Source organism: Cavia porcellus, unplaced genomic scaffold, assembly GCF_034190915.1.
Source record: "Cavia porcellus strain 051 isolate PalLab524CR breed Dunkin Hartley unplaced genomic scaffold, mCavPor4.1 scaffold_2, whole genome shotgun sequence".
Lineage (NCBI taxonomy): Eukaryota > Metazoa > Chordata > Mammalia > Rodentia > Caviidae > Cavia > Cavia porcellus.
Window position 1 is genome coordinate 46726644 of NW_026947485.1, and position 21341 is coordinate 46747984.

The 21341-nt window shown below is 34.7% G+C and overlaps 1 protein-coding gene across 4 annotated transcripts in view; it reads right to left on the reverse strand.

Moving 5' to 3' along the window:
- Nucleotides 1-13662, reverse strand: part of Ing3 (inhibitor of growth family member 3) — a 26692-nt gene extending 13030 nt beyond the window's left edge. For 3 of the 4 annotated variants that reach the window (XM_013158379.3, XM_003475145.5, XM_063241611.1), the window contains exons 1-4: nt 13491-13662; nt 13178-13249; nt 10691-10791; nt 8979-9044 (exon numbers count right to left, since the gene is read on the reverse strand). In XM_013158379.3, the coding sequence (XP_013013833.1) occupies nt 8979-9044; nt 10691-10791; nt 13178-13249; nt 13491-13518 (267 nt within the window). In that variant the 5' untranslated portion in view covers nt 13519-13662. The remainder of the gene's footprint in view (nt 1-8978; nt 9045-10690; nt 10792-13177; nt 13250-13490) is intronic. The other variant, XM_013158380.3, reaches the window with a different exon arrangement.
- Between the last annotated feature and the right edge of the window lie 7679 nt (nt 13663-21341).

Below are 21341 nucleotides of genomic sequence, written 5' to 3' on the forward strand. Positions count from 1 at the left end.
TATATGACATCTCAAACTAGAAGCAATGTCTTAATATAATTCAAAGCTTATATGAAATTTTTTTGAGGAAAGATTTAATGCAGCCCACAGTTTGTAGAGGTTTCAAACTGAAATGTTTTTCAATATGTAATTCTGTGCACTTACTCTGCAGTGAAATAGAAAAGAACTAATTCTTTGAAAAATATTCTATGGGCTGCATCTATTTTTTCAAAGTCCAGTTTTCCACTGAATCACTTATCCTACAAGTAACTTTCTTGTGAACATTAAAAAGTGCTATGATGCAGCATGAAAGCAAAAGGTTTCTTGTTTTTTGTTTTTTTGGGGGAGTGGGGGTACTGGGGATCTAACTCACGACCTTGCGCTTGCCAGGCAGCGCTTATGTCACTGAGCTAAATCCCCAGCCCAAAAGCCAAATTTTAAATAACAAGTTCAATAAATAATGTGTGTCTAACATAAGGGGCAAGGGAACAACCTTAGCAAAAAATAGGCTTAAGCTAGATGCTTATGACAAGGCTACGTAATGCCTAGTGCTCATGTATTAGCTATAGTTCTGCTCCTCGCTAATCTTTTAGGTGGGTCATTACTGCCTCCATTCTGTAAGACAAAAAGCAGGTTCAAAGGAGTTGACACATCTGGAATCATGCAGCTAAGGCATCACAGAAATAAGATTCCACTTGATCTATCTGTAACAAACTATGCTTTGCCTCTTATATTTAACATTGTTCTTTGAAACTTCATACAGGAACCAACTGTGTTTAACTCAAAGTAATGTAATTTAACTTGAAAAACTTTATATTGTTCTATTATTTATATGTTGTACGTTAGCAGCAAACACTGGAGTGTTGGTTTGCTACCTCTTAGTAACTTAAAACCTAGTTTTGCCTCCAACTACACACACAAGTTATTTTTTTAAACTGTGCATGAAAAATATTTAATAAATGGCAACTTAATAGGATGTAAATTTGAGTGAATATCAAATGGAAAGTAGCTGAACCACAAAGAAAACAAGGCTTTCTATATCTTCAAATCCAGATTTTTCACAATAAAGAAAATATTAGAGTATCTGGGGAGAGATTTCTTAGGTAAAACATGATGGAACTTAATATATTCTAAATTTATAATTTCTAAAATGGATTAACCAATTTTTATTTATTTATTTATTTATTTTTAGCTACAGAGAAAGCAAATACAGTACACACTGGAAGTACAACATTTAAAACCCTATAGGGCACATATTATAGACACTTGCTCCTATTCAAAGAACGTGCAGGTAATTCAGCATCCTTTAATGGAACCTGCCTTTCAATAAAGTATGAACACAGACCTCAATTATTCAAGAATATTTCTTTCATTGTCAAAATTTAATCTCAAGGGAAATCTGTTCTAGTTCAAGACACTAAATGCAATGAAAACACCCCAATTACACCAAAACTAAATATGGAGCGTCTATTGTGTGCTTGGCACTAGATTAAATGAAGATATATGAATGTGGGAGAATCACTACCTTCATAGAAATTAGAACTTAGCACTTGGGAGGCTGAGGAAGGAGGATCACTGAAAGCTGAAGGCCAGCCTAGGCAATATAGTGAGTTCAAGGACAGCTTGAGCTACATCGTAAGACCTCATCTCAAAAAAAGAACTAGTCAAGATGGGAAAATGTTAACATTTTCAATGCTAGATAGTTCAGAAAAGGCAGTATAATTCAAAGAATGAATAATTGTAGAAAATTAATTAAAATTATTAATTATTAAAAATAGTTAAAATAAAACAAAAAAACCACTTAACCACTTTGAGCAGGTCAGCTTTGTAATATGGTTTCCATGTATTTTCACTTCTTGATAAAAAAAAATATTATGAATAGCATAAACAACAACTAGACAATGAAAATTATTTTTCTTAGATTTACCATTTCTGTATTAAGTCAAATCAGAAGTCAGGTATGATATTTAAACTACAAAGCACTAGGATACTTACACTAAGATATATAAGAGTAAACTGAACTTGACTGAAATCTAGTATGTGCCTTCCCCCTTGGCCACATGATTCCCTTTACTTCATGAATGGGTAAAGTATCTATTCTAATTGATTATCATACTGGATCCACAGCTATAGATCAAAACAGAGCCAAGTTATCCTACTGCCCCACACTAAATTAGTCTGATTTCATCAGACTAATTTAGAACAGCAAAGAAAGTACTGATCTATCTAAGAGGCATTTCCCACTGGCCATAATTTTCCAATACAAAGCTGACCACACTCTACTTACTGATTTGTTCCCAGTGTGAGTAAGGCTGGGTGAAATAAACCCAGATCATAATTTTCACTAGTTACAAAATTTAACCTTACACCAGGGAATGTCAGTAAGTATCCACAAAAGTTTTCTTGTTCTACACCAAGTCATATTCTATAACCCCAAATTATAAGTGCTTTAGGTTTAAGCTACTTTACTTTGTGAAATCTTTAGAACCAAAGGAAAATTACTTGTTAATACAGTTATGCTATAAAAATTAGAAGTTACACTTGGCCCTTCTGTACAAAACACAAACACACACACACACACACACACACACACACACACACACACACACAACTCGTCTTTTTGTATTACTTTAATTCTTCCTCTTCTGAATCTCTAAAGTTTCCAATATTCAAAATTTAAAATGTACTACTGATGGATCTAAACTAAAAGTATCTCTGTTTGATCAACTGCTTCCAAGACAGTCAAATTCAACCATTTAGACATTTAGCCTGACCTTTCAGAATGAGCAATCCGTTTATTAGGTTCCAGAATGAAATCCATGGCAATAAGAGATAAATTTCAATCTGCGTACAGATTTGGTTATAGTGACTAAAAGGGGTAAATTGGGGAAGAGCCACTGTAGCAAAGAATTTCTCTGATAAGTCATAAAAATGATTCTTTACACTTCTAAATTATATTTAAACTAGATAAAAATGTGACCTATCCTTAGGCACTCACTACTTAAAACTTCAGCACATAAACTACATCTAATCATCCTCCTAAAAGACAATAAGGACAGCAGACATATCAAAAGGTCAAATCCATATATTTTCTTAATTACAGTATCATATGAAGAACTCCCAAATTTATAGATAAAATGTGAGTCTGAAATATAATCACCTCAAAAACAGACCAGGATATAAAAAAGAGCAAGTTCAAAGGTACTGAAGCATTGCAAGAGGCTACTAAAATCATTCAAGCATTAACTAAAAGGTCCAATTTTATCAGAGTCTATATAAATCAACTTTATTAGGTATGGCATTCTAACACTCCTTAGAATGGTGACATATGATTAAGGAATACAAAGAAGTGTTTAATGACTATTTATAAATATCAAGATTCTAGAAGAAAATTATTTTAAGAAAAATCAATTTTTATTATTCAAACTTCACTACACCTACTATAATAAATTATCAATTTATTCTATCAGGCTAATTCCACAAATTTCTTCATCTATTGATATTACCCATTGTAGTTTCTTTCACTAATAAATGAGATACAGTATTGGCTTTAGGAATAAATCAATTGATTATTGATTTAAAAATAAATAAAATTTTTTTAAAGTAAAAATTATATTGAAACACCATGTCACATAAAACACTGAGGAATGAAATCACACATATCCCTTATCAGAAATGTTTGGCAAGTGTTTCAGATTTTAAATCATTTGCACGTATATAGTAAGACATCTTGGATATAGATCCCAAAACTAAATACAAACTTCATTTATGTTTCATATGTACTTTTGCATTACATATAGCCTGACAGCAATTTTAAATAATATATTGAGGGTGCTTAATTTTTGACTAAGATCTGTTACATGAGGTATTTGTGGTGTCTTGTCAACACACAAAAAGTGTATTTTGGAGTATTTCCCACTATGAATTATGGTATTACAGATGCTTAACTGGTAAAGTCTACACAAATATTCCAAAGTCCAAAAACTTCAAATCTGAAACACTTTTGCTCTCAAGTATTAGATAAGGAGCACACAACACAGATTTACAGACTTTCACTTGGATGAGCACAGGTGACATTTCATGAATGTTAATCAATTTCACAGGATGATTTTACTTAGCGACCTCCCAACAAACAAATCAATAATTCCTCTAAATTTTACTGTAATTACTTGTAAGGCTATAGCTTCAGGATATGCTAAACAGATCAGAAGAAAAACACCAAAGAAATTAAGACAGTGGGCTGAAATATCTATTTTAGGATTCAGTAAGTCAAAAATGTTAAATTCAAGAAGAAACACCATTTAGAAAAACTACTGTAGCCATTCAGGTGAGAGAGAAAGGCACTAGAGGTGCGGCAGGCACTAAAAATGACTTGAGTGAAGTTTCCAGAGTAAACAGCAATGCTCTGGACCCTGGTAGGGGTATTAGTTCCAAGGATATATACATGCATACAAATGAACGGCATATGTAGGATATGTACATTTTATCGTTTCTCATTATATTTTAATTTTTTAAAAAAGTGTTTTAACTGTATTAATGCTTATATACAGGTTTCCCCTCAAAGCCTCATGCACTGTCAGTGGGGTTTCTGGGAGTGACTAGATCATAGTGTGTGACAGTGGATAATGAGACTGTGATAATTGGATTAGTTGTAGCCTAAATACAATACAAGGGGAAGGGAGGTCTGCGGCTGCTTTTGCTTTTTTCTATTGGCCCTGCCACGACTGTTTCTCTTCTGCAGTGCCCCTCTGCCATGCTGCCCTGCCTCAGAGCCAGCTGACTATGGACTGAAATGTCTACAAACTGTAAGCTAAAATAACCCTATTCTCCTTTAACCTGTGGGTGCTGGGTCTTCTTTCCCAGCTACAAGAAAGCACCTAAGACAAACTAAAACAGGCTAAATGAATAGAGGAAAGGACTTTACAAGTACTTAGATAATAAAGTAAACAAGACATGGTAATTCAGTAAATGCAGGGCAAAACAGGGACAGAGTCCAGGATGTCTTTCAGTAACTTAACTTGAATGACAATATAATCTGTGTTTCTTCTGAGATGTAAAAACACAAAATGGATACATGGGTAAGAAAAAGAATGAGTCTAAGAATCTTAGATTTTAATAAACTGAGTTCCAAGGCTTAAGGATTCTCAGATAATATGAAAAGACTCAGAGAAAAAGTCTGAATTTGAGAAATAATTAATGTACACCTGTTAAAACTAGGAAAATATATGAAAATGTAATGGACAAGTCTTCCTCAACTTTGGTGGTATACAGGGGTGGGGGACAAAACTACATTTGACAGAACAATTCACTGTGCAGCAATTCATCTTCCTAGCCCTCTGGATTGGAAATAAAAGAGAAGAAAATTTCCTTTATATGAGCAGCACTTGAAGAGTAAGAAACATCATAGGTCAAGGACAAAACCTGAGGGACATCGCCATGTGACCTACGAGCAACATAGTGAGAAAGGCCACAAGGTGTGAGAATCATATTAGGGCAATCAGATGATAACACATAAGCAAGACTGCAAGGAAAAACAAGAATGGGAAAGTGTTCACTTTCCTGAGTTAGTTTAAGAGGACTACAGAGTACTCTGTGTACTGATCTGTAAAGAAGTTTATCAATGTAATTTCAGAGAATTATATAGAATCCCAATCACAAGGATTTAGGTTTAAATTGAAGGTTAGGGAATGTCAAGGAGGTTGAAAAAGAATAAAAGTGGAGTAATAATCAGGAGAATACCTCATCGTTTGAAAGAGGTAGGAGAGTAAGTCTAGGTAAAGACATGGGCCTTTGTGGAACTGATAAGTAGAAGATATTTCATGAATTTCCCACCAAAACCCCTCAAAACATATTAACAATGCAAGGCAAAACGACGACTGGAAAAGGGATGTTTGTGTAATGTGTGCGGCAGGACAAAATGAAGCTCATTAAATTCAAATACAAGGGCACAGAGTCAAATGTAAAAAGCCCAAATAATAATGAAAAATCATGAATTTGCAGAGGAACCAACATCATAGCTGCATGATTTCTCCCAGTTTTTCTAGTGACTTGTGATAACTGGTGATTTTTTTAGAGTAAATAAAAGTTCATCCTATGTTGCCAATGGTATGGAATATACTAGTAAAAAGTTCAAGGGCTCAACTAGACTCTTGCTTAGGAAACATTAAAAATACAAACAATGATAAAGTGGTAGGAAATGAATTAAGAGATACAGAAGGAATTTCAGAGACAGAAAAATCCCAAGTGATGATCAAGTTCAGCACGTATCTATGAAGAAAGTCAGAATTTATAAAAAGTAGATAACTATAAAATAAGATGATTTCACAAGAGAGTAATTCTGAATCATGTGCAAGTTTCCCAATAAACTGAAGGGACTGATCTATAAAACATTAAGTAACAGTGATAATGAGAATGGATGATATCTCAAAGGAGGGTTTTTTAAACTGATAAACTAGAAATTATACATGATTACAAGTTACCATGTGATATTTCAATACATATGACTACTGTATAACAGTCATAAAAGTAAAGAGCTATTTCCTCATATACTTCTTTACAGTAAAATCTCACAATTCTTTATGATAAAAAACATTCCAGATCTTTTCTTCTATCTTTAAAAAAATATATATCATGTTATTATTAGCTACTGTCACCGTATCTTCCTATTGTAAAACAACAGGACACCTGAATGTTAACTATAGCATAGTATTAATCAATCGACCTTTGACTACCCTCCCTCCCTCTCTTCTTTATCCTCTCCTGACTCTAGTGGCCACTATTCTATTCTCAACTTCCATTAATTTACACTCCACATGAGTGAAGTCCCGAAGAGAGACATTTTTACAAATATGAACTGCCACCTGAAATAGTAATAGTAGTTTTTATAAGGGAAGGAAAAAATTTAAAAAGAGGGAAAAAAAAGACAAGACAAAAGGCAGCCCAAGAGATAACAGGAAAGTGAGAGAAAATACCTTCCACTTGGCAAGACTAAAAGAGAGGCAATGACTTTGGGAAAGCAGAAAATTTCAGTATGGAACATAAGATGGATCTAGTTTTTAATGAAGAAGGGAATATTTTATACATATACATCACACAGACTTCACATGTGTTTATATACTTATGCACATATATGCTAGTAAAAGATACAAATACTCTCACCTTATAGGTAAATAACTTCCAAAATCATGCTACCAGTGAAAAGGCTGAACTGGGCTTTGTACTCTCACTGTAGGGATCCTGTGTGAATGTCCACCTTTTACTACATTAATTATATTTATTAAATATATTAGTTCACCTTTCTGTTATCTCACGCTCTGGTCTAGATTAATCTCCCTCAAAGAAAAAAATTTAATTTTTACTTTCATTCTGTTTATGCTCTGAGTAAAATGCTTTCTCCTCAATACAATCTCTAACATCCCTAATCTGTCTAAAACTCATCACCAAACACCACACACAGACATAACACAACATAATTCAGTTTTTCACCAGATACCCTTAATATTCTACTCCACTGACTCATACTTATTATATTTTATGTACAGGTTGCCTACCTGAATTCATAGCTATTTCTTCCCAGCTAGTTTACTAGTACATGGAAGACTGAGACTGTTCCTAGTATTTACTTTCTATTTTTTCATTATACCCAAGAAAAACCATTGTAGCACTGTGGATAAAAAAATAAGGCTCATGGTTCATAAATAACATAAATACATGCACATATATTTAAAGGCCAACATGAATGTTAAATATTTTTCGAAATACATAAAGTTATTTTTAGTAAAGTTATGACAAGTAGTAAAGTAACAAAATATTAAACAAGGAAAACAAGCAAAGAGCTATAGAATTAAAAAGCATTATAAAATATGAGGAAGAATGTTACCAAATAAATTAGCTTTAGATCTAAGTGCAAAAGGCTTGTTACAGACATAATCCAAGACTCAAACAATCAAGTACTTTTTGTCTTCATACTAAAGACATTGCCTAAAGATAGACTGTAGCTATTCCTTTTTAGAACAAATACATGAATAAAGTACCTAGATTATTACAGCCATTAGAATATTTTCAATATACACACAGTTAAACGTTCTCTATAGCGGCTACATGACACACATTTTGAGTTTAGCATCAGCATTTATAATACACACCATATGAGATGTGTATCTTTTTATGTTGTGGCTTGCTCACAGACATTTACTTTATATGCACTTGCTGAGTAACAAAACTGTTCTCAGAAAAGACTGAAAACATGAGAGATGAAATCAGTAAGGTAAAGTCAAACTAAAGTGAATGTTTTCTGCTATTACTTGCTAATAAGACAAAAATAGAAATTAGTGCCGACTGAGGAATATATTTTTAAAAAAAGATGCTTCACAATAAAGAAGTACCAGAGTGACATCAACTTAAGAAGTATATATTAGATATGTCTTCTTGGTGATTTCAATCTTTTACAAGTACTCCTACAAGAAGGAAGCTTTAAAAAAATGCATGTTATCTAATGCTTCCTGAACATTTTTGCCATCTGATAGCTGACAACTATTTATCAACATCTCTTAGGTAAACACTGATTCCAATGATTCTTTTCCTCCTTTTAATTAAACTACCAAAAAATCTCCTCAGCAGACTTTCACATGTATTTTACTACAGAAACATACTCAAAATGATCTAACAGGCAAGTAAACACACTACTTTAAAAGTTTAGGATCAGTAAAATAAAAAAGTCGTCTTGCATATCTATCTGTTTATCCATCTATCTATCTTACAATAGTATAATCTTGGCTAAAATATAAAGTTCCAGCCTTGTAACTAAATACTGTGGATTTTTAAATGTTTCTTCCTTAAATAAACAAAATACAGATACTGAACTCTCTCAAATTTAATATGCTCAACAAAATAATAATTTAGTTTCAATCTATTCTTCCTATATAAGCCACCAAATTTAAAACATAAGTCATAATTCAAGTTCTTATATAGTATTGTATATGCACATGAATTTTACTTACCAAGTCGTATATCTGGTTTGCCAACTGTACTTTCTCATCTGCATCTTCCAAAGCTTTGTAATAGTCCTGAATAAAAACATTGTCATTTCAGGGATTAATAATTATAACTATGCATGGAAGGATATTTAACTGCATTCATTATCATGCCTTGTTATCACTGTCAATCATCCAGTATTAGTAATAAATTGCCACTTAGGCAAAGGGTATAGTTGGGGGGGAATCAAAAATTATACACGACAGCCAAGAATTAAAGCAATGTGTTCTGTAGTCTTAGAAAAGATTATATATATTTCAAGTCTAGTCTAGAAAAAGCTATGTGAGCTAATGAATAGTATTTCAAAGAAAATAAAATGAACGTTAAGAAAGATTTATCTAATTTGCAAAGGACATTTATGTTCCATTAAAAAAATTATTGTTTTTCTTTTTGAGACAAGGTCTAGCTATGTAGCCCAGGTTGGCCTGAACTAAAGAATCCTGCCTCAGCCACCTGAGTGGTGGAATCATGAGTGTGTATCATCCCACCTGGCTAAAAATAAAGTGTTATAAAACCAAACCTACAGAAAAGATCCTATTCTATGCATCCTTATTATCCACGTGTCCTATAACATCCATTTTAAATTAGATATAAATTCATACAACTTAACATATACTTTAGATTTCTCAACAATGTAAAACAAATTAGTTTTTTAAAAAAGAGAAACAAATATTCTATTAATTTCCAAGGGGTACCAGACTATGGAGTTATACTGGAGTTGTACAACACAAAAAACTTGATAATTAAATAAGCAATGCCTTTGCGATGTATATATGTGATGGCTATATTCACAAACACCTACCTGGGCCCCTAGGTATCTTTCAAGGCAGGGCTACCTGTCTTAATAGATTCTGATTTTGTTTTTCTCCTAACAGAAAAAATCTTCCCTCTACACAGCAGAATAAATAACTACTGAATTTGCAGATTCTAAATTTATTTCTTAGTCCTTGAACAATTACATGAAGATTGGTGTAGGAAAGCATTATTTTTGAGTGATAGTAAAAAAACAATCCAATGTCAGATAGCTAAATGGCAACATCGTGAGCAAACCCAAGTCTTTTAAATTATTCTGTCAAACCTAGCCTTGGACAGATGTACGTCATACCTGGATTGGGATCTTATGCCCATTATAATCTGGAAGAGACCTCTATTTCCCACAAAACTACTATGAATTCAAAGAATTCTGTATTTCTAGGCCCAATTCATGAACAAATTTAGGTTTTAAACTGAAAGACTTTTAAAATACTTGCAATCCTTAAGATCCTGTTGTGTGAACCCACCAACTTAGGCACTTAAAATATGAAAAATATGCTCAGGATCTTCTGATTGTCTTCCCAGTTTGTAGCCCAAATTGGAAAACAGTATTACATCTCTAAAGGTAAGACAATTTGAAATATACAATCAAAAAAAAAAAAAAACAAATTAAAAAGAGGAAGGGAAGTATTTATTAATAATCCCATAGTTCTCTAGGAGGGTATTCATTATTTAACAATTTTTAAAATTACCAGCATCCTTCAATGATTAAAAATTCCTGTTTGAAAGTAGAAAATATATTAAATTCTAAAGAGCCAATGATAACTGTTGCTTATTTTACTATCATAAATCAATTAAACTTTGAAGTATCTTAATCAGAGGATCCTAATATTTATTGATAAGTCATTTAAAGTGTTACACATACTTTTTTGATGGATGCCATCTGTTCTTCTCTCCATTCAGGTTTGTTTTTCTTTGCATTCATAAAGAATTCACTGACTCTTTGTTCTAGTTGATCCATTGCATCTGACATAAAAAATTTCGTATTTAGATAACCAGACTCACAAACAAGATATATATGCTTTGGGTAAGAAAAACATCTGAAAACATATACTGTACTATTTCATTGGCCATTTACAATATAATACCTTAATTACCTTAGTTTGTTGTTTTTGTTACCTCGAAATTTTTTCTAATAATCCAAGTGGAGTCCATAACACAGGATATATATCATAGTTTCTCAATAGTATCATAGTAAATTAGTATAGCTTTGGAGTCAAAGGTAATGGTACTAAGTCACCTGAATGTGACAAAACTCAACTGCTTGTGGAAAATACCAGTAGATAGCCTCACGTTTCTTTTAATAAGAAAAAGTGATTTAAAAAGCTTGTAACTACTTGCTTCAGTATTCAGCACTCCATCATTTTACACCACAACTGAAAGTAGCTGGTGCAACTCTTTATCCACTTAATGCACTACTTGCTTACAAGATTTTTCTAAAGGACATAACAAAAATAATTATTTCATTGAACAGCAGCTAAAACAAGAAAAATAAAATGGATTATGTTGTTATTTCGATTAGGAAAAAAACAAACTCTTAAAGTACAGTACAAACAAAATCTCCTAACATTTGATACACTGACCTATTTTGTTAATCCATAATACCTCTTAACTTTAGAAAATTCTGGTTATTGTAAAAATCTAATGCTTAAAAAGACTGTACTCCATATAATCTACAAATTGCAAAGAAATTTTATGATAAAGTTTAAAATGACAGTAATTCTTTAAGTAACACCTATCATGCATTCTAATTCATCCATAATATTTTAAATCTCAAATGATATTTTTCTTACAATGAAACTCCTCAGACATATTAATGCAGTCATGTCAATGAGTAAATTAATAATGTCCTAAAATAAACTCAGGTCTACCTGACAACAAAGTCTATGCTCAGTTCTGGAGAGAATACTACCTCAAGAAATATTTTCACCTTTCAACTCTATTAACATGGATGGTGAGGCAGTTGGAAAACCACACACAAGGTATGATCAAAATATATAGTAAATGCTTAAATTAAAATGTTATTACAGTAAAAGACATTGCAATTACTTCCCCTTTAATATCCTCCTCCTCACTTGAATATACACTTATCCTATCACTGATAATTTCTGAGGCACTTCTGCAAGCCCTCCTCCATGAGTCTCTTTGAGGTGTTACCAAAAATAAGATGCATGCTTTTATTGAGTACCATCCAATACAAAGGCAGGTTGTAAAAACATTTCAGCGCACCTTCACCCACCGTATTCACTGGATCTGACACTGCGGAATTCTAGCTCTTCCTCAAAGCCAAATGATCACAAAAAAGAAACCCTTTGAATCGACTGGGACATCAATGCAACTGTAACACTCCTGAAAGAGGACTTACAGAACTGCTTCAGAAAGCAGCAATACTGATGAGATAAGGCAATATATTCAAGGTAAGAAGGGATTATTTTGACAGGGATTATTGGCAATATGTGTTTCACTGTACTAAGTTTTTAAATTTAAACACTCACCATATTTTTCGATCACAACCCATATAGAATTCAGACTTGCACACTACAACAGGCTGGATGACAAGGTGCCCCAAGAACTTGACATGAAGCTGAGAAAAGTATATTCATGAACAAAAGATACAGATGTGAGTGTGTTGTAGGAAGAATGAAAATGGTCAAGTTCCCAGCTACCAGAAGTGATTCCTTAGCTACCTGCTTTCATTCCTTGCTCTATGAAAGAGTGAGGCTAATTCTGGGAAAAAGTTACTCAAACTACTAAGTTATCAGAGAACGAACAAAGCTCACCAATGACCAAAATTTTGATCATAATATGCAAGTTTTCCATAAAATCTTATTTCCCTCACTCATTATGAGAAAATGATCATGCTGCTGACAACTCAAAGTGTAATTTTCAAAATTCAATATGCCAAGTTCACCAAGGTCTCAAAATACATTAAAGCCCACCTTGCTTTCTATCCTTACACAAATCCAAACAAAATCCAACTGAACAAAAAGTACGAAAGCTGAAATTTAAGCTGGATACATAAACCTCAAGTGAAAATCTTCTCAACATTCAGACTGATTTCCATCAAAACACACATAATACACACATTCTCAATGAAGGTACAGAAGCATTTTTTGCACGATGCCGAATTTGAGAGAGGAATACACGTGCTCTAAAGCCTCCTTCTCTCACAAAAGCCCCAAGAAAAGTAGCGTGGAAGAAAAATCAGCAGCAAATATAGCGCTGCCCGATTCTTGTGACAACTCTTTAGGTGACCCAGAGCAGTCAAAGCGCGCCGACACTAGCTAGCGTGGTGGCCAGGGAGCTCAGGATTGAGCGCGCGCAGCGAACTAGAGTGAAGGTGCCGACTTACTCTGCACCTGCAGGTCCATCTCGCGCATCTCCGTGAAGCGGTCCCTCAGGTCCATTGGAAGTTGCTCAATCACTGTCAAACAGAGTCCGTGAGCGGGGCGGGGCCAACGGCAAAATACGCGCTTACGTCACTGCGTGCATGCGTGCGTGCGTGGGGGGGGCGAGCCGGCAGCTCACAACGAGGCTGCCAGTTACCGTGAGAAAGAACTATCCCCCGCCTCCCCCTCCCTCCCGCCATCCTGCTTGCCCGTCCACTCTCGCTCTCGCCCGCCCACAGGTCCCACAGGCGGCCGCCGCCAGTGCCACGCACTCACTTTCCAAATAGTCCTCTAGGTACAACATCGCGGCCCTTAGAGCTGGGGGAACGAAGGGATCCAGGGGTTTATTTGTGTCACTCGCTGTCGCCGGAGTTTTGTCCCTTCCAATATGGCGCCTCCGCTAGCAGCACCCGCTCGACTCCGGCAAAAAAAAAAAAAAAAAAAAACAAAAAAAAAAACCACTTTGGCGCCTGACGGCGCTTGCCTCACTGCCGCCCGAAGCTGCCATTGGCTGATCGGATCGGTGACGTCACGCGTCCAGCGCTAGTCCCCACGCCTTACTGGGAAGTGTAGTTTTATTTCGTAGCTGTGAGGTTAAGGACGCTGGTGACTCTGCTCAGGAAGACTACAAAAACCAGACGCCATCGCAGGCGTGGCGCAAAAGAATCTGAAATGCGGTGCCTCTGTTTATTTGTTGATTCTTTTCATAGGGAACGACGGGAGTTGTATGCGTCTGGAAGACACAACTAGGAACAACTTTTCACCTGTTCTCTTCTATGATTCCATGTTACCGTGTTTGTAAGTCGTAGGTGTCAAGGAATACGAGGCAAGTAGTAAAGATTCTAAACGCTAGAATGATCAGCAAAGTTCGGGCCATTCGTACTATTCAAAGCAGAACTCTTCTGGAATTTATTCTCAGTATTCACTCCTAAAATACAAGTGGGACATCGGATTGGGTTCCTTTCAAGACTGTCCTGCGGCTGGAGTGGATGTGTATTTACCTGACTAAAAGAGGCGCAGGTAGTCCTCAGTAGGCGCTTGCAGTCCTCTGCTCTGGTGAGTCAATGTATCTTGTCATTGTAATGTGCAATAACACACACATAAGCACCTACACCCCCCAACAGTGGCCAATCATAATTATTGACGAGAACCTTAACATCAAGTGGGTTGTGCTAGCAATAACTTTATATTATATGACTAAACAGTCTGTGTTAGAGGTCTGTAGTCCTGGATGATGCCTTATTTTCTGACTTCCTTCCGCAAATGCTTATCAGTGATGTATTTAATATTTCACTGCTGGTCTTATTCTTTGTTAAAAATCCTTATCCTCAATAAATATCGTGTATTGTTATTTTCTACTTCAATCGCCTCATCTTCGGAGAAAATTGTTCCTTAGAAGATTTGTAAGCTATATTTAAGATTTTATTTTGACATGTATTTATTTTAATTTGCCTTTTATATGTCACTTCTCAAAAGTTACAAATATTTCTTAGTTTTAGAAGTTCTGTTCTCTTTTTAAACCATTTTTAAAATTTCTTGTACGAGTTGAATAGTCTACATTCTCTTTTTTATTATGTCCAGTGCTGAAAATTTTAGACTTTTTGTGTATTATTTCTTTAAAAATGGAGACTTTTGCTCAAGGTGGCTATTTCCCTCTAAATTGTGGTTTTCCATGTTTTTTGGTGGTGTAAATATGTGAGGATTCTTTGAAGCTATAGTTAAAATTGAGGTTTTTTTAGAGCGTTTAAGAATTTGCTTCTGCAAGTTGCTTAGGGACACCAGCCATCCTAGGGCTAGCTTACATTCTTCAGTTGAGGTTTGTTGTATTGTACAAACAGATTGAGTTTGAGCGTCTAAATCAAATGTCTTGTTTTAGTTTCTCAGGGAGATTTTTTTTCTTCCTTTTTCTTTCAATTCCAAGGTAGATTTGTTCCTTACTGACCTTTGTGTATATGAGATTTTTTTTCTCATTCACCTTTGTGCAGGGAATATAGCTTTTGGGGATCCTAAATTTTTAAAACCTATTAAACTGTTCCTTTTAAATTGGCTGTTGGTTTTATTCTTTGATCTGGCATGCTACACAACTATCAGAGCAGGAACTCTAAATGTCCAAAATTTGATGATAATCTGAACAAAAGCCCACTTAACATTTCTCCCACCACCACACCTTTTATGGCACCACTTGAGATTTTTTTTCAGGTCCTACTCGGTCACAAGTATATTTCTTTTTTTTTTTTTTTTTTTTGATATTTGATTTTTTAATCCAGAATTTTTAGTTGCTTTCAGCAAGTGGCTCATTCAGAATAGCTAATCTGGCATGCTATCAAAATGAGAATCTTTCAATGTAAACTGAGCTTCAGGGAATATTCTATTAAGGAAAATGAAATAATTCCTAATCTAGTAAGTGTGCATAAACCCCCAGAGAAACCAAAAATAAGATATACACACTGTATATTTTAGCTAATGAACAACTCTTATTGTTCAAATATCTACCAGCTTCATAGAATCCTATTGCACATGCATGTGAGAGCTTCCTATGTCTTTAGGTCATACAGTCAATGCCCTTTGAAATAATTTTCTGCTAATAACCAACACGTGTATCTAAGCAGTTCAGGGAAGGTTATGACTGTATTATATTCCTGTCTTTTCTGATCACAGCTTATTGATTTATCAGAGATAGACCAAAAGCAGGCCTATGACCTACAGCCTTTTTGGATTTACAATTGAAAATGAAGAGACACAGACAGATAGCACTGAAACAGAGCTGCATTAGTGTCAGCACAAGAAATATGTTGCTAAAGCTCCCAGAGAGGGTCTAGTGTTATACTTGCCTTTTCTGCACTTTCTCTGTCACTTTGCCTAACAATAGTTGTGTAATCTTAAGCTTATTTTACTACAGCACCTCTGTTTCCTGGTATAAATGCGAAATAGTAATAATAGTTGAGCCCTGGAATATTGGGTTAAAATGATACCATCTATTCAAACTTTAAATTGCCTGGTAAATGTTATGATTCAATAAACATGAAGGACTATTACCATAATCATTAACATCCTGTGTCTCTCCTAAGTTCTCTGTACTGCAGGGACTCATTTGTGCTATTCTTAGTTCTCCCTTGTACCCCTATTTTTTTGAAGCTTTGTACTACCAGAATTCTAGTATTTTCTCACCTCTGGGTATGATCCTGCACAGGAAACAAGAGAGAAATGGATGTAGGTAAGTCTGTGTGAGACTACTGCATGTAGGACTATTGTCTAAGTAGAAGGAGTTAGAATTAGGGAACAAAATCAGAAGTGGAAGTAAAATAGTCACAGTTTACCAATGTTCAAGTCAAAGGGGAATTAAAATTCTTCATATAGTATGTTCTCAAAGGAATATTTATTTGGCATCTTAGGGTTCTCTCTTAAAACCACCATTTTAAAATCTATAGTAAAAAATTTAAATGAAATTGTTTTTAATTTTATACCAGCTATTCTCTAACATATATGTGAGTGTGTATATATATACATATATATACATGCACTAAAAGTATATTATCTGTACCCTCTTTCTAAATTTACACCTTTAAAATCTATGAAGTCATTCATTGAATCAGTTATAAGCAGCCTCAGTTTTCCCTTTATACATTTGTAGATATTTTCAGCTTTTCCCACTTCTAGTGTCCAATGAAGAGAACTCTCTGTTATGGTTCCTGGGTATTAATGATGGAGAACCTGAAGAAAAAGAGTACCTAGTTATCTTCTTGTTGCTAAAATACAGTATCTGACACTCACATTTTGAAGGAGAAAAAGTGGTTTTGTTTGTTTGTTTTGGCTCACAGTTTGTAGCTGTTTCATTATCTTGTTGACTGACTACAAGGCAAGACAGCATAGCACAAGGGCATGGCAGAGAATTGCTCAGGCACAGAAGTCAAGAGGAGAAATAGAGATCAAGGGGTGGAGGGCTTCCAGGCCAAGCCCCCAGTGACCCCTCTTTCACCAGATGCACCTCTTAACATCACATTTAGTTATAAATTCATTAGTGGACTAATCTCGCCATGATCCATTCACTTGAAAAAGCTTACCTATAAGTGCATGAAGAAACATTGAGGTGACATTAGATATAAAGTATAATGAGAATAGGGGAAAGACAAATAGCTAATGGGAGGAAAGTTGAGTGGTTTTCACTGTACAGGTTCAGTAGATGAGAGGGAGGATAGTGAGATGGATGATCAATTACTGGATACTAAGCTGTCCACAGCCATTTAATCAGTACAAAGAAAGTCTATGAAATATAAGAAAGACACTTCAAACTAAGAGAATCAGTTCCCTAGATTACAGAGAATAAAGTCAAAATTGAAAAGTGAACAAGGAAAGAAGTCGAAAATTCTTGGCTTATTGGCCCTAATTTATTGAGAATGTTTTTGTTCTTGGGTTTTTTTCAGTGCTGGAGATAAAAGATGGGCCTTGCATATGCTAACTATGTCCTGTACTATTGAGTTAAATCCCTAACATCAATTGTGTGGAGTGAAAATATTGCAAACCTATCCTGTGCTTTTAAGAAGCTAAAACTTACCCATCTGGAAATAAGCTGGTAATCACAAAGACCTAATCCTGTAAAAATACGGGAAAACAATAAAGAGCTTGCTGTACAGACATTTGAGACCATGGATGAGATCAGTCAAAAGGAACTGAGTCCTTAAATCAACACCATACTTGGGCACGAAGTCCATATTCAGACTTCTGACAGAGTACCAAGGTAATAAAAATTGACCTGGGTTAGTGGATTAGCTTTGCATTACTGCTATTAAATGCCCTAGGTAACTAACTTCATGAAGAGTAAAGTTTTATTTAATTCATGGTTTAGAAGGTGAAAGTACAAAATGGGGTAGCAGGTGGTTTCCATCCACCTCTGGTGAAAGTGGTGGAAAATAATGGCCTAACTGAGTACTTAAATTAGCAGTTACATGTTGAGCTGGAGCAGAGAGAGAAAGTAGAACCTCACAGTCTCCTCAGAGTCCTCCAATGACCTGCGGACCTCCTGCTAAGCCCTTCTTGTTAAATGTCCACTGTACCTTCCAATGCCACCACCTTGCAGGTCAGTTCTTTAATATAGTGAATCATTGGGAAAACCCTTAGATGACACCCAAACCATAGCATCTAGTGAAATTAAGAACATACGCAAGGAACAAATACAGTATTATAATACCTATTAAGATTGCTTCTCATCCAGTGATACAAGAGAGCAACTGTTATGTGGAAACTGAGCTTACATTCGTTACAAACATGGAAGAAATGAGTCTTCAGAGACTGTCATCAGATAGAATAAACAGAGATTCTTAAATTATAAATTAGTCATGATTGGTGAAATCAAATCAGAAAGAACCAGTAATAAAAATAGGAAATAAAAGGTTGCAAAAAACCAGAGAATCAATTAGGAAATTCTGATACCTGATTGGTAAGAGACCCAGAAAGAGGGAAGGGAAAATAGAATGAAGATGCAAAAGAATATCTGTATTGTTTGATGACATGTTAATAAGTACAACTCTGATGACAGTTACAGGAGAAAGGCTACCTTTGGGAAAGTAGAATAACTGAGTATACTTGGAAGCCTTTGCTGACAGAGACTGTTTCTTGTGCACTGTTCTACATCATGTGGAAGCCACTTGAGTCCTATTGTCTCATGACACAGTTTTATATGACTATAGGCTTTTAATCCTACCTGAGTTTGAATTCTGTCTCATTTATTCATATGATCTAAGCCAAGTTGCCCACGGTCCCTATGATTGCTATCATTAATGAAATGAGGATAAGGAGGAGTTCTTACTTGTACTATAGGATTGTAGCAAGGTTCGAAGGAGATAATGTTTAAGAGTGCCTATGACAGTGCCCAGTACATAAATGAAATCATGAAAAAATGTTTGTAGATTTGATAGGACCAGGATGCAAACCATCTAGCAAGTAACATACCAAAGGCACTGCAATGGAAGCTGTCAACTCAGAGTAGGGAAATGAGACTAGGTTTTGTCTATAGAGGACTTAGAAACAATAATAAAATTGAATTTTATAGTCTGCTTTTTATTGGCACCATGTATCAGGAATTCTAAATAATGTCGGATATTACCAACTGTGAGACTACTTGTTCCCAGTAAGTAGTGGATTGGAAATAAAAACCAACATAATAATAAAGACAGATATGAGTTATTCCAGTTATATCTTTCTATGTGATTATGTGAAGTTTTTAATTAATATTTTACATTTAAAACAAGGAAACAGCTGCTAGATGTAATACTTTATCATATGCAAATTTTACTCTATACATGAAACATTTTTGAATTTGAATAATATCTCGCAAATTGAACTATATTGTTTTAAAATTTTTATTCTAGTTATTTAATTGCTGTAATTTTAATATAGTTATGCATTAGTAATAGCAGTTTTTCTGCTTAAAAAAATGCTTAGGTATTCACTATGTGAAAGCTAAAAAGGTTACCTTATAGATGTAGTGAATATCACAGTGGTCACTGATACGGCTTCTATCTGTGTGTCCCCCAAAGCCTCATACACTCATAGCCAGGGCTTTTCAGAGGAGGTGTGTGAATATGGATTATGGGTATGATAACTGAATTAGTCTGATGATTGGATTAGCATAGTTCTGGGTGTGGTTAGGTAGATTTACTGAAGTCTGAACACTCATTCTGAGTGTGAGTGGCACCAGTAGGTAGTGTAGACCTCATTGGTGCTTTTGTTTCCTGCCTGCTCTGCAGCAGACTGTTTCCTCTGCCACACAGCCTGCCTTATAACCAGCTGGCTGTGGACTGAAACGTCTACATAGTGAGAGCTAAAATAAAACCTTTCCTCTTTTAACTTGTTGTCAGGTACTTTGTCTCAACAAAAAGGAAGTAGCCAAGACAGTCATTAAAGACTAGGAGTGGTAGGTAGGATGAGGAATAGAAGTAGAGCTAGGTAATGGAAACAAAATAAAGTTACATACAAATATAAGTTCCAGTGTTCTGCCATAGTGGAATAATATAGTTTACAACAGTATTTAGATATTTAGAAAAAAGTACAGTCAATTGCAACACAAAAAAAATCTTAATTACCTTCATTTGATCGTCACACACTATATGCTATTGAAGAACCACACTGTATTCTATAAATATATATGATATCTATCAATTGAAAATAAATATTACCAGCTGCGTGTGATGGCTCACGTCTGTAATACCAGCACTTGGGAAGCTGAGGTAGGAGGATCGTTGCAAGTTCAAGAACAGCCTGGGCTACAAAGTGAACTCAAGGCCAGCCTGAACTGCATAACGAGACCCTGTCTCAAAAAGACCAAAAAAAAAGAAAAGAAATATTACCAAAAATTGTTAAAATGTATATTGAAAGATTAATCCTTTACATTTTCAGTTAATTATTCATTACATCTATGATTATATTATAAAATTTAGAAAAAAAATTAAGCTGTCTGAATTTTTCTATTATAATTGATCTGATTTAATGATTTTTCTCTTTGTTCTTGTTTTTGTACTGTAGATTAAACCAACACCTCATACATGTTCAGCATGTGCTATACCACCTGAGGTATTGCCCCAGCCCCTAATCTCTTGATTTTTGAAAATCATTTTCAAAACAGATGTATATTAAGAAAGTGATTTGCTCCAGTTGTCAGATAATTTGTGTACATTTGCTTAAGTGTTTGTCATAGGAAGACATACATTTATACACAACAATATAATTGTAATAATTTCTGTTTGATTTTTGAAAGCCTTACAGTCTTTCATTTCTGTGAGATTGCTTATGTTAAAAAAAAATCAAGCATCTTTTCTCGATGCAGTATGAAAATATTTGCACAACTAAGAGAATTTTTTTAACACTACTGGAAACCCTACTGGAAACTAGAAATATTCTACTCTTTCTTTTTCTCTTTTATCATGCAGGTGTTCTATCATATTGATATGAAAAGATGTTTAGAAAAGTCAAGCTGTTTCTTATTTTTTATTTTTAACTTATCTTTAATGAATCCAAATCATTGGATGCTTAAAATTCCTTATTTTGCTGTTGATTGGGCTACACTTATTGTTCAAGAGCTGAAGTGTGAAAGTATGACAATACAGTTTTTATTTCACAATCTGCCCATAAGTA